The sequence below is a fragment of the Cervus canadensis genome, chromosome 7 (assembly GCF_019320065.1).
Source record: "Cervus canadensis isolate Bull #8, Minnesota chromosome 7, ASM1932006v1, whole genome shotgun sequence".
NCBI classification, from domain to species: domain Eukaryota; kingdom Metazoa; phylum Chordata; class Mammalia; order Artiodactyla; family Cervidae; genus Cervus; species Cervus canadensis.
The window spans coordinates 44,569,192-44,583,114 of NC_057392.1; the positions used below are offsets into that span (position 1 = coordinate 44,569,192).

The 13,923-nt window shown below is 51.5% G+C and overlaps 1 protein-coding gene across 4 annotated transcripts in view; it reads right to left on the reverse strand.

Moving 5' to 3' along the window:
• MYLK (myosin light chain kinase) overlaps positions 1–13,923 on the reverse strand; it is a 285,327-nt gene that overhangs the window by 80,897 nt on the left and 190,507 nt on the right. For all 4 annotated transcript variants that reach the window (XM_043473161.1, XM_043473160.1, XM_043473157.1 and 1 more), the window contains 5 exons: positions 11,763–11,900; positions 10,040–10,237; positions 9,119–9,368; positions 3,205–3,276; positions 982–2,777 (listed from right to left, as the gene is read on the reverse strand). In XM_043473161.1, coding sequence (XP_043329096.1) covers positions 982–2,777; positions 3,205–3,276; positions 9,119–9,368; positions 10,040–10,237; positions 11,763–11,900 — 2,454 coding nt within the window. The remainder of the gene's footprint in view (positions 1–981; positions 2,778–3,204; positions 3,277–9,118; positions 9,369–10,039; positions 10,238–11,762; positions 11,901–13,923) is intronic.

Sequence of the window (13,923 nt, forward strand, 5' to 3'; positions counted from 1 at the left end):
GGGCAGTGCAGCCAGGGGAGTGCTTCTGTCTCAGCTGATCAGGATTTGACAGGAATTGTCCTCCCGGGCCTCTGCGGTGGCCACCCTCTACTCCCCAAGGGTAAAGTGTCGCTTCCCAGGGAGCCATGTACCCTGCCCTGTCCAGGGCCACCAGCCTCAGCCTTGAGTTCAGGCCAGACTCTATTCCAGTGCTGGCCACGAGAGTGGGATGTGGGAAGCCTGCTATCCTTGGAGCTCTCGTTCAGGACTGGAATTTATGAAAACATTTCAAACCAAATGGAGGGGTCAGGGAAAAGACCCTTTCACTCCCATCTCTTCTCTAGGTATAAACTGGCCCATCTGAGAATTCCAAATGCTGAAAGGCCCCAGATGGCAGGATTTATGCACCACCCCCCTTCTCTCCACAACCCAAGAATGTGAAATACCAGCAAACAAGCCTCATCCAAATTAGGAAGTGAGTGGCTCTGTCCGCCTGGCTGCTTCCCCTTCAGGTCCCTTTAAACCCACAGTGTTATCAAGACTCAAGTTGTTGTTGACCTCAAATCACATCCCATCACTACAAACCCTGCCCTGAACCAAAAATGCTGCTTCAAAGGCAGCTCTCAGCCCCAAGCCCCCGGCCAGTCCCAGCCCTAGTGCCCCCATGTCCAAGCCTGTGATTGGAGCCCTCTCTGGGCCAGAGATGGGGTATCAGCCCAGACCCAGGGCTCCTCTGAGGAGCCACGCCTAGGGGTGCCATGAGGGGGCTCTGCCAGACAGATGCTGAGGTCTGGGAATGTGCCCTAGGACCAGACTCCCGCCCCTGACTTCCAGCAGTGTGTGCCCCAGGTCCTGGGCAGGCACTGAGCCTGTGAGTGAAGGGCACAGAAAGCGGCCCTTCCCATCCAGCCCTGGGCTATGAGCATTGTCAACAAGCAGGGCTCTGGGAGCGGACAGTGACTAGGACAGGGTTTCCCTTCCTCCCCGCCCCAGCCATTTTACCTTCTTGGGAGAGGACGATGAACTTGGTGGTCTTGAGTGTCTTTCCATTCAGTGTCCAAGTGATGGTGGCCGGGGGGTCAGAGGACACTTGGCACCGGAGCAGCAGCTTCTGACCCTCTGCCACGCGGAGATCCTGCAGCTTCTCCTTGAAGGTCGGGGCTGTCCCTTGGCTCTCTGGTCTCTTTTCACTATCTGTGGGCCCTGCATGGCCCTTCTTGCAGTTCACATCATTCTTAACCTCCTTCTTAAGTTCTTCTTGCCCAGTGGATTTTGGGATTTCAGCTGGCTTGGCATTGCCCAAGGGTTTGGGGGCCTCAGCTGGCTTGGCGTTATCCAAGGGTTTAGGGGTCTCAGCTGGCTTGGCGTTGCCCACAGATTTGGGGGTCTCAGCTGGCTTGACGTTACTCAAGGGTTTGGGGGTCTCAGCTGGCTTGGCGTTGCCCACAGGTTTGAGGGTCTCAGCTGGCTTGGCGTTGCCCACAGGTTTGAGGGTCTCGGCTGGCTTGGCATTGCCCACAGGTTTGAGGGTCTCGGCTGGCTTGGCATTGCCCACAGGTTTGGGGGTCTCAGCTGGCTTGACATTACCCAAAGGTTTGGGGGTCTCGGCTGGCTTGACATTACCCAAGGGTTTGGGGGTCTCAGCTGGCTTGATGTTACCCAAGGGTTTGGGGGTCTCAGCTGGCTTGAAATTACCCAAAGGTTTGGCGGTCTCAGCTGGCTTGGTGCTGCCCAAGGATTTGGGGGTCTCAGCTGGCTTGACGTTACCCAGGGGTTTGGGGGTCTCAGCTGGCTTGGTGCTGCCCAAGGGTTTGGGGGTCTCAGCTGGCTTGGTGCTGCCCAAGGGTTTGGGGGTCTCAGCTGGCTTGGTGCTGCCCAAGGGTTTGGGGGTCTCAGCTGGCTTGGTGCTGCCCAAGGGTTTGGGGGTCTCAGCTGGCTTGGTGCTGCCCAAGGGTTTAGGGGTCTCAGCTGGCTTGATGTTACTCAAGGGTTTGGGTGTCTCTGCTGGCTTGGTGCTGCCCAAGGGTTTAGGGGTCTCTGCTGGCTTGGTGCTGCCCAAGGGTTTGGGGGCATCGGCCAGCTTGGCGTTGCCAACAGGTTTCAGGAACCCTGAAGGTTGGGCATTGCCCACAGGCTTGGGACCTTCTGCTGCCTTGGCATTCAAGGCCTCAGTGTTATCGCTACCATTCTCTGTTGGTAATTTTTTCTTACTGCCCAACACCGAGCGAAAATCTGGGGTGGCAGGTTTTGGAGGGGGTACCTTCTCAGGCACAGGGGTCTTGGGAGTCCCCTTCTTGGCCAGGACAGAGCGGAAGTCCACCTGCTGGGGGCCATGCACCTTCCTCTCCTCCTCTGACAGGGTCTTTGGCTTCACTTGCCGCTGCAGGTTGGCGCGGAAATCCATCTGCTCAGCCGGGATCTCCTTCAGGTCCTCTTCAGACAAGGTCTTTGTACTCACCTTCTTGCCCAGGAGGTCGCGGAAGTCCAGCTGCTCAGCCGGGATCTCCTTCAGGTCCTCTTCAGACAAGGTCTTGGTGCTCACCTTCTTGCCCAGGAGGTCGCGGAAGTCCAGCTGCTCCACCTCCTGCTGGCGAACGGCCTCCTCCGTGTGCTGCCGTGTCTCCACGCGCCTCTTGAGCACCCCACGCACGTCCTCGCCGTCGTCGTCCGCGGGGGCACCCTGGCCTCTCGCCGCCGGCCAGCCAGGCCTCAGGCTCCCGTAGCCGGCACCACCACCACCACCATCAGCACCAGCTCCTCGGCCACAGAGGCCCTCGCAGCTGGCAGGCTCCCTCCCCCTGCGACCAGTGAAGGGAAAAAGGAAAGTAGCAGGAGGAAAAGGGGCCGGGTAAGAAAGAGACGTCAGGGAGAGCAAATCCCCGAGGGAGGGAGGGAGGGCGGAGGAAAGGGGAGGCCAGGGGGGCTGGCCAGGCCGTGTTTATAGAAGGGAACTTTGGTGAGAGGCGCTTGCTTGCTTAGTTGGTTTGTTACATCGGTAATGACTTCAGTAGCCTTATAAGGGTGTGTGCAAAAAAAAAAAAGAAAAAAATTTACCCCCCCCTCCCTCCCTCATTCCCCTTCCAGTCTCTCTGTCTTGGCTCGGGCAGCCTCAGCTAGAGGATACAAACAATCTGGGGCTGCTGAGCTGGGCCTGCTGGGACCAGGAGGAAGGTGGGTGGATAGTGGCACGGGGCCTGGCCTGGCAACCCCCCGGGGGACACTCACCGCAGGACCGCTCTGGCTGGGCTGCTCTGTAGCATCAGGGACACCTGGCAACTGCATTGGCCAACACGGTTCCTGAAGAATTCAAAGGATCAATACAGATTAAGGGGCTTTCTGGGCCAAGGGCCTGCCTAGTCTAGGGCGGTAGGGAGGGCAGGGCAGGCAGGACCTGGTTGGCTCCAGGGAAGAGGGGACCATGGACTGAGCTGTGACCCTAACACACCTACACCAGACCTAGGTTTAGGGCAGGGCCCTCCCCGACTTTAGTCACCCTTTATCTTTCCAGCTCTTGCTTAAAAAGGAAAAAAAAAAAAAAAGAATCAGCTAAGGTACGCATCCAGAAATAGGAATACTTTTATGTAAGTATATTATAAAAATAATACAATCGGCACTCAGTCAAGGAAGAGTAAAGACTAAAGCTGCTGAGAGCTGTGATGGAGCTGCTTGGTCTAGATTGTGCGGCCCCACTAACCTTGTGCAGTGACCCTGAGTCTCATTCCATGCCCCCTGAATACTGGGGTGGTTATTCCTTCTCCTCACAAGGTGCCCCCATCTGCTGGGTCCCCTCCAGCTGCTTGTGAAATGAAAACACCCTCTAATCCCTAAAGTGACCCTTTTTCTTCTTGTCACAGAGAGGGCTCAGGATTCTTTAGCCCAGTGTTAACACTGTCCGTGACCAGCTGGGGAAAGGGGCTCGGGAAAGGGGCTGCACCATACCCATGCTGTGCTGGGCTTACAGCAGATCAGCCGTCAGATCCCGCAAGGCTGCCATCTGCTGGCAGGTCTGGGCTCTGACCAGCCCAAGAAGGTGCTGCTCAGATGGGGGGAAGCGGTGGAGGCAGATCTGATAGTCAAAGGCTGCTAATAACCATGTTTTATGTAGCACACTCCATCTTTCATGACTCACAGCCACTGTGTTTCTTGTTCCCACAACAGCCCAGTGAGGTTCACAGCATTCTTGTGCCCATTGTAAAGGGAAGGAGGGGAGGCCCAGGGTTTCCAGGATGCAGTGTTGGTCTCTTGGGTGACTGATTTCCTGCACTTGTCCATATCATGTGCACTTCAGGGGCTGGCACCTGCACCAGGTCCTACCGTAGACCTAATCCATCTCATATATTCCATCTCACTTACTCATGACAGATCTGTGAGGCTGGTGTCAGCAACAGTTTTTACAGGTGAGGAAAATGAGGCTTATAAAGGTTAAGTAACTTTGCCTAAACTCACAGAGCTGGCTAGTAGGGAAAAGGGTTGGAACCTGACTTGTAATTTTCCCATCCCACCCTACAGTGCTCTTCAGTACAAATCTATCCCAGGACATGTGTGTGTTTGTGTGTGTCTATGTGTATATGTGTATATCGACCACATGTACATGGGATCTACCTGATGGGCACCTGTACCTGCCAGTCCATGATTGGGAACGTGTATATGTTACCCCCACATGGACAGAGAGCTGAGCACATGTTCCTGTGGCTCTGCCAATGCACTCAAGCAATTACCTTGCTTTGCGTGGCCTCCCTCCCAATGCAGGGCCAGCTCCAGGTCAGGCACCAGCAGCCCATGGTGTGGCAGATGATTCTTGAGGGTCCCGGGGGTCACTATTCGCTCCTCGACACTGCGAACCCACTTGATAGAGGAGAGGTTGGCCTTTCATGCTCCCTAACCTTCTCTCATCTGCTGGGTACCTGCTGGTTACCTTCCTCAATGCTTGGGCTCTAGGGGGCACAGATTCAAGGTTCAGGCACCCCGCTGTGGGCAATGTGAGTGCCCAGGGTACTCCTTTGCTCCACAGACAGCACTTAGGTGCCTTCTCAGCACCAGGCTCTGGGAAGGCTCAGGCCCTCAGAGCATCCTGGGAGCTCAGCAGGATGAGCAGGATGAGGAGGATCAGCAGGATGAAAACTAACAGGGCTTGGGAGACCCGCAGAATAGCCATGGGGGTCACTTGTAGCTGAGGCCTCGCCCCTGAGCACCCTGCTTCTTCCAGGTTGCTGGCTAGTAGGGCCCATTCTGTTCCCACTTCTCTTGTAAGCACAGGGTGCAGGGTCTGGGGTGGGCACGGAGCATGAGGACAGGGTGCCCCAGGGCTGTGTTTTCCAGGGCGCCCTTTTCAACATCTCCTCTGCTGGGTTTCCTCCTGTCACAAATAGAACATAGCCCAGATGCAAATTTAGGGGCAGATGTTGACCACATGGCCATGCTTCACCCCAGCCAAGCCCCTCGGAGGCTTTCAACGGTCGGGTGCCCTGACCCCTGAGCTGAAGTGAGCGCTAGCTCCCCACGGGGGAAGCTGGCAAGGGCTTCTGTTGTTTTCTATTACCTGCCTTGAAGAAGGGGGTGCAGGCAGCCTGCTGCCTCATGCGGGGGCACCCAGACAGTCTGAAGTGGCAGTATTGGGAATACTACAGCAGTCCCACTGAAGAGATCATCTCTTGGCATGATCTCGGGGTCACTATATCTACAGCCACAAACCGAAATCTCTGCTAGACTCTTCTTTTAACTTTGCATTTTGTATCTGAGCATAGCCAATTAATAATGTTGTCATAGTTTCAGGTGGACAGCAAAGGGACTCAGCTATACATATACATATGTCCCTTCCCCAAACTCCCATCCCCTCCCATCTGGTCTGCCACACAGCATTGAGCCGACTTCCCTGTGCTATACAGTGGGTCCTTGTTGGTTATCCATTTTAAATATTCGGCTAGACTTTTAAGGCAAATCATGGGTTCATGTGGAAAGGTCAGAGAGGCCGGTTACCTGGGACCCATACCCAGATAACCTAAACAGCTGATCAGCCTCTTGGGGCCTCTTTGGTGTCGGCACAGACTCAGTTACAAAGTCAGGCCTGAGGCTGAGGCCCCAACCCCATGCCCAGCCCAGGTGCTGCCACAGAGGTATGGGGCTGTCACTCTGTAAGCGGCACCTTTTGCACCCAACAGAATCCTCTGTGTTCCCTAGCTCCTAAGCCCTGAGTCAGAAGCCCACTCTCTGGTTACAAAATCTTGGACCCTGCCCCACACTGAATCACCCACCCCTGGAATGGATTTTATATGCAAAATTAAAGAACTAATTTCCTGGGAAGTATCAATCTTTCAAATATTTCAGCTAGAATTTGGAGCTGATTTTTTTTTGACATTTCCCCTTTTAGTTCAGGAGAACTAGGGAAGGGCAGGGAAGGTAAGAATCAACCACCCGTATGTACCCCCAACTACGGCAGCAACAGACAGCACCTGTCCCACCCCCACCCTCAGCCCAGCTTCCTCCCAGTCTCTGTCCTTGAAAGGCATTCTGTCCTGAGTACAGGTCTGATTTCTCTCTAGGTCTGGGTCTGAGAAAAGTCAGAGGAGCCCCTGGCAGGCCTGGCACACACTCCCCTGGGCAATTTTCCATGGACTTGCCTCCTTACTGGGGAAAAAGCCAAGGCCAGGGAGCAGTCTCCCAAAGGAATGAGGAGACTGGACTCAGGGGAGAGAAGAGGGATGAGAGATGCACATTTGGGGACCCCAGTGTAATGTTCTGTCCCAGGTTTCCCAAGTTCCCAATGCACTAAAAAAGAATGGAGGAGCATCTGATTTAAAGACAGAGCCGAGGGTTCCAGTCTGGGCTCTGCTACTCACCTTTGGGTGGCCATGACCTTGAGGCCTCAGCTTCCCCCATTATTAAACAAGGAGGTGGTTCAATAACTTCTGAAGTCCCTTCCAGCTAAGACAGTCTAAGTTTTATGACTGTCCCCAGCTGGGCCCAGACAGTCTGCCTGCCGACCTCCCGGTGCAACCCTCCAGTCTGGCCTGGCGGGCTTCCCATAGCCTTGCTCTGCTCTTTCCTACCCGCTCACACTCAGGCTATCCAGTGAGACTTGTCTCATTTGTCTCAAAATCCCACAAAAGACTCATCTCTTCTAGGATGTCTAGCTTGAGTACATGAATACTGTCTGAAAGCACCGTTCCTTTCATACAGACAAGCTCTGTTCTAACACAGAATCAGTTTCCATTATTTGCGCTGGCCGAGAGGAAGAAACTATTTTCTCTCTATTTTGGAGGCAGATTGGTCTTCCTGATAATAACTAGTTCAGGAACAAGGCTAAGGCCATCGGTGTGTTCTGAGCATATTGCTGATGGTGATAGGATAATCAATTGGCCCACAACCATCTCATCAGCTGCCACGGATGTGGTATTACCTCAGGTGAGGTTTGCTGAGCCTTGCCAGTCAAGTAGAATTTCCTAGCAGATCCAAAGATGCCCAAGAAGTAATAAGCGGCTATTTTACTAAAACTGACCAACTATTAGGATGGTTTGTTATGCAGCAAAAGCTAACAATTCAAGTATAAAGCACATGCCCAGAAAGGACCCAAGTAGATGGAGCACATGCTAGGTTTTGTCCTTACTTAGAACAACGCTCCATCATGGCAGTAGCTTTGGCATATGGTTACAGAGCCTGTCTATAGCTCAGAGCCCTGAACACCGTGGGCTCAGTACAGGGAAATGATTGATCCAGGAGAGCAAGCCCTTTTTAAAGAGGCCAGGCACCTGAGCCAGAGCAGCCCAACCATCTTCAGGATGTGGCAAATCTGTTTGCAGAGTCGTGGTAAAGACAAGTGCTCTTCTTCAGTGCTAATACCAACCCTAGGGGCTGGTGTTCTGTCCCCATCAACCAAGGGTGGACAGGGAGTTTCAAGAATTAGAGCATTTTAAAGTTGGAAAAATATTTCTGGATCACATCCATTTAACAAATAGCTACCAAATGCTGACTACGGGCAGACAATGTTCTAAGCACTGGGAACACAGCAATGTGCCTTCATGGAGCTTACCTTCCCATGTTTCCTAGAAAGACCTTGAAAGGGAGGAGAAATGAATGGGGACAGTTAATGTCCCTGTAGTGGTTTTAAATGTCTACAAACTTTTTGATACTCCTCTCTCCAAGAGGAGAACTTAATTCCCCTTTGCTTGAATATGGGCTGTACTTACTGACTCATCTCTCATGGATATAGAATGTGGCAGAAGTAATGACTGCCGAAGAATGGTCATAGGAGACTGAACCTAGTTGTCTCCCTTGGACCCCCAGCTCTGGGGAAGCCAGCTGCAGTGTCATGAAGATGCTCAAACAGCCCTAGGGAGAGGTCCACACGGCCAGGAGCTGAGGCCTCCTGCCAACAGCCTTGTGAGTGAGTAAGCCATCACAGATGTGGACCCTCAAGCTTCAGTCGAGTCTTCAGAGGCAGTAGCCCCTGCTGACATCTTCATTGCAACCTTGTATAAAAGACTGAGGCAATACCCATACAAACTGTGAGAATATTATTGCTGTCTCAAGCTGCTAAGTATGAAGGTGAAAGATAACAAATAAATTCCTTTCATGGGACTTTCCAGGTGGCAATAGTGGTAAAGAACCCACCTGCCAATGCAGGAGACATTAGAGACCAGGTTTGACCCCTGGGTCGGGAAGATCCCCTGGAGGAGGAAATGGCAACTCATTCCAGTATTCCTGCCTGGAAAATCCCATGGACAGAGGAGCCTGGCAGGCTATAGTCCATGGCATCACAAAGAGTCAGACGTTACTGAAGCAACTTAGCACAGCGTATTCCCTTCACAATAGATAACGCTGCTTTCCCAATTTTAATCCATTTTTCCTCAGTCATATTCTTCATATACCAAATAATGGGAGGAACAAAGCCAGGATGTAATAAGATGGAGGACTCTGGGGAATTGAGCTCAGAGGGGAAGGCTCTCAATGAACCTCTGTTGTCCTGAGATGGAAGAACAAAAGCTTGTCAGCAGCACCAAGCCTGCTCTTTCTTTTCCCTGAAGCCCAGCCCCACATTCTTCTGTGGCTCCTCTGGCTTCCCAGTCCCGAGTAGTGACTTTGCCAGGAGGTAGGAACTGTGTGGGGAGGGGTTAGAGGAAGTCAGCAGGGCATGCAGACTCACTTGAGCAGGATCTCATACTGGCCGGCATGCCAGGGCTGCACGTTTTTCAGCACCAGGGTGAACACGTCCTCATTCTGTAGCACCTCAAAGTGGCCAGTGTCTCTGGAGAGGGCTTTGCCATCTCGGAGCCAGTGCACAGTGGGGAAGGGGTCGCCGGCTATGGCACAGGAGATAAGGACACTCTGGCCCAGGCAGGCAGTCACTGAGCGAGGCTTGCTGATGAACCAGGGCTGGGTGCCATCCTGCGGCTCTGAAGTTAACAGAGTATTGAGTTAGACAGGAAGGCCTTTCAGCCGAGAACATCCGTTCAATTCTCCAAGGCGGTGAAGGTCAGAAGACAGCATGTTACCCAAAGAACAGCTCATCCAGAAATGACTCTTATTGAACACTCAGAGAGAGCACCTTGTTCTCATGGCAAATCTGTCTCGGTTGCTTCTCAGAGGGCAATATTAACATGAACTTGTATAGCCAAAGCAAGGGGAAGTCACCTAGAAGGTACAGGGGCACTGGGATAGGTAACAGTGATCTGTATGATGAAGAGCTGTCACTTGCTTGTGTGTGCTTAACTTGTCTCTCCTCTTAAATATGGGTTCTCTAAAGGCAAGGGCCCTCATAGGCCCTCACCTCCAAAGTGTGTTAGGAGATTTCTCTCCTAGCACTCTACGCAGCTGCTCACCAGTAATCCAGGGAGAGCAGGGGTTTCTAAAGGCAGGGAAGGGTGGCTCCACTCAGTCAGAGCCTCAGACGGAGGATGGGGAGCTGGCCGCTGGGGCTGGGAGGGAACCAAGGGAGCAGAGGAGATGGCAACAAAATAGGCTCACACGGTTTCCTCGCCTTCAGATCGTCTTTGGAGAGACCGTAACCACATAGCTACCTCATCCCTGCCCCGCTTCTGGTCACCAGGTCACAGGTCAGCCTCACCTTGCACAGTGAGCACAGCCTGTGTGCGGACCTCTCCAGCGCTGTTCCAGGCCTCACAGGTGTAAGTGCCCGTGTCCTCCGGGAACACTTCCTGGATACACAGGCTGTGCTGAGTGCCTCTCTGTTCAAAGTGGAAGTCCTCGGACTCCTGGATCTCATTCCCATCGTGAAGCCAGATGACCTCCGGGGGCGGGTTCCCTGAACAGAGAGGAGCAGCAGTGGGGCTGGTCAGAGAGGCGCTTCCCTGGGCTGTGGGCAACTCGACTTAGTACTGTGACACTGCATTGCTTCAGTATTCCCATCCATAAATATTCTAACCCTACCTACCTCATAGGTTTACTAGGAGGGTTAAATAAATTAATACCACCCCCTTAGCAGCCCACTAGAAAAGCCGATTAGAGCAGCACCTGGAACAAAGAAACTACTCAATACATGTTCATTATAATTACTTAACAACAAATTTGGGGAAACCAGAAAGAACCCAGAAGTGGAAAAAAAAATATGATTTCAGAGATGAAAAATACACTGGTAGAAAAGCTTTTAAAAGCAGAATTCAGACTGATAATGCTGAGTGGTAGCTGGATCGGTGGGTTGCAGCTCTGTTTCCTGCCCCGCACACCTCACACAGGACTTCACAGAAACTCCCTTGTCAGTTTTCACCAAGGAAAGGCTCCGTTAGCACTTCATTTTGGTACCATACAAATGTCCAAGGGTGAAGAGGGGTGTCAGGCTTTCCAGGCCCAGCTCATAGTGGATGGCATTTTCAGTTTTTGCTAGTCTACTTCCCTGGGGGTAGCTTCTAGCAATTTTGGGGGGCGCATGAAACAACAGCCACCTGTGAGGGTTCCTCTGTGGTAAGAGCTGAGCCATGGTGCTCTGCTTCCAGGGGAGCAAGACCCCGGGAATAGCTGCGTGGTGTTGGGCTCTTTCAAGGGCAGTGAAGACCACCACCTGCCTCGATGAGGAAGCCAACCCCATGTCTGGAGGCTGGGGGGGGCCTCTGATTTCTAAACTTGAGGAGTGTGTGCAGGGGAGGGGACCCAGCCTCTGCCTGCATTATCCAGGGACTGTCTCCAGCCTTTGGGAGCAGGGAGTTCACCCTGAGACCACGGGTTCTCTCCCAGCTCATCCTTATCGCCTTTGCTCCAAAGAAACTGAAAAACCAGAGAGGACCTCCAGGCTGTCAACAGGACTTATCAGAGGCCAGCACAAGTCTATGTCATTAAGACTGTGCCAGGAGATTCCCCAGGCTTCGCTTGCTGGCTTCCAGCAAGGACTGTGACGTCTTCCACTGGGCTGCTCATCCCATGCTCTTGTCACCCCATCCCTATTTGAGAAGGCCTCTGTTCCATCTTCTTGCCATAACATTTAAATACAGCAACTATCTTTCACGAGTCTGGGAGTTCTCACATCATCTGGTTTTGGACCAGTGTTCACAATCTCCAGTTACACTGGCCACACTATGTTTTCAATTAATCCCCCACCTCTCAAGCATGACCATCTTTTCCCCCTGAACCACTTAATCTTGAATCCAGAAAATCCTGCCCAGAGAAAACAGAAAAGAGGGGCCAAGAGGCTTCATTTCTTCAGGTCCATTGACTGACAGTTCCAGGCTGATTTTCTGATGGATCAATGAGCTGAGCAGGACATCGGGGAGCAATGCCCATGTTGCAACCATGCCCATTTTCATGTATACCCCGAGGAGAGAGACATGGGGACAGACCTGACACCTGGACTGTCATGGTGACCTGGCTCCCGTCCATGACTTGGAGATCAGAGAGGCCCTGCAGGAAGAGGGGCGCGACGGGCTTGTTGGGGGCCGCAGGCAGGAGGTACTCACTCTTCTCCTCACTCTTCTTCTCTGTGTGGCAAACAGAATGTGGGGTGAACATTCACTCACTCATTCCACAGACACGGACTAAAGGAATACACAGCATGTGAACGTGCTTGGGCTCATGTTCCCACCAGAAACTGACTACTGCCAGATAAGGAGTGTGGGAGGCCCAGGAGGCCCCTCGGAACAAGATGGGCCCATTTCCCTGCATGGCATGACAGTGCTCTTGCCTCCCAGCAGGAAGGGACGAGGCCTCTGTAGGGCCATGTCCAACCTAGGCTCTGGGTCCCCAGGAGCACTTCCAGGGGATAGAAGTGGTGGGAGAGAGCCAACGCTTGGCATCCTATGAGATTTTTACCCCTTAAATTTTATTTACTCTTTTGAATAAGTGATACATTCATATGGCATAAAGTTCAAAAGGTACAAAGAGTATGTGTACAGTCTCACTTCTACCCCTGTCCTCTGGCCCAATATCTCTCCCCAGAGGCAACCGGTTTCCAGCTTCTTGTTCATCATGCCAATGACGGTCCTTGTGTATAACACACAATAGCACATGGGTATACACTTTTATTTTTCTTCTCTTAAAGACTGATAGCAAACTATATACAATGCTTGGCACCTTGCCTTTTCATCTAACAATACAGTCATCCCTTGCTATCTGCAGGGGATTGGTTCCAGGACTCCTTGCTGATACCAAAAACCTGCAGCTGCTCAAGTTCCTTACATTAAAAAAAATAGCATAATATTTGCATATAACCTAAAATCCTCCTATATACTTTAAAATTACCTCTTGATTCCTTATAATACCTAATACAATGTAAGCACTATACAGTTGCCAGCACGGCAAATTCAAGTTTTGCTTTTTGAAACTTTCTGGAATTTTTTTTCTCAACTATTTTTGATCTGTGGTTGTTTGAATCTATAGATGCAGAACCCGTAGGTACAGAGGAAGGACTGCATATCTAGATGTCTCTCATAAAACAGAACTAGAGAGCGTCTTCATGGTTTTCTGTGACTTTGGGGTGCTCCCCTACCATCTCCTGAGACTTTAAGCACTTTAAGAAAGTCAAAGACACTACATCATTAGAATGACTAAAGTTAAAGACTGATCATCCTAAGGACCGTGCTGGCAAGGATGTGGCACAACTGGAACTCTCCTACACTGCTGGTGCGAGTGCAAAATAGCTCAGACCCTTTTGAACACAATCTGACAGTTTCTTAAAAAGTTGATTAACTTTTTAGCACATGATCCATTCATTCTATTCCTGGGTATTTAAACAAGAGCAAGGAAAGCACATGTCCAAACAAAGACTTGTACACAAACCTTCACAGCAGCTTTCTTCCTAATAGCCCCAAACTGGAAAAAACCCAAATGCTCATCAACAAGTGAATGAATAAACACACTATGATGTATCCATATCAATGGAATACTCCTCAGCACTAACAAAAACACTACAACAAGGACAAATCTCACCAAAATTACACTGAATGGAAGAAAGCAGACCAAGAAAGTATACTGGATGATTCCATTTATTTAAAATTCTAGAAAAAGCAAAATATAGTGACAGGTTGTTTGGGGCAGGGGTTGGAGGATAGATTGTAAAGGGGCATAAGAAAGCATTTGGAGTGAAGGAGATGTTCATTTCTTAAAATGGTGGTGAAGGTTTCATGCATGAAAGTTCAAAGTAAACACCATAAATATATGCAGTTTGTTGTACAGCCAAAATGGGGTGGTGGGGTGGGGTGAATCTCTCTCTGGGAGAGGGAAAGAGTGCCCCAGCTAGCCAAAGACAGAAACTAGAACAACTCTCTGGGTTCAGGGCTGGCCCATTCACCCCCATTCTGTTCTCTGGGGGAGGTAGGGTAACAAACAGGCTTTCTTTCATTCTCAGGATCCTCCCTAAACTGGGCTCTGACCTGCCTCACGAGAGCCAAAGGGAAAGGGGCAGCGGAGAGGTGAGCTGGTGTGTGTCTCCCACAGCTCCCAGCTGCTCAGTCTCTGATCCTGCCCTTCGTCCTGTGAGCCACACGGTTTTGATCTTCAATAATT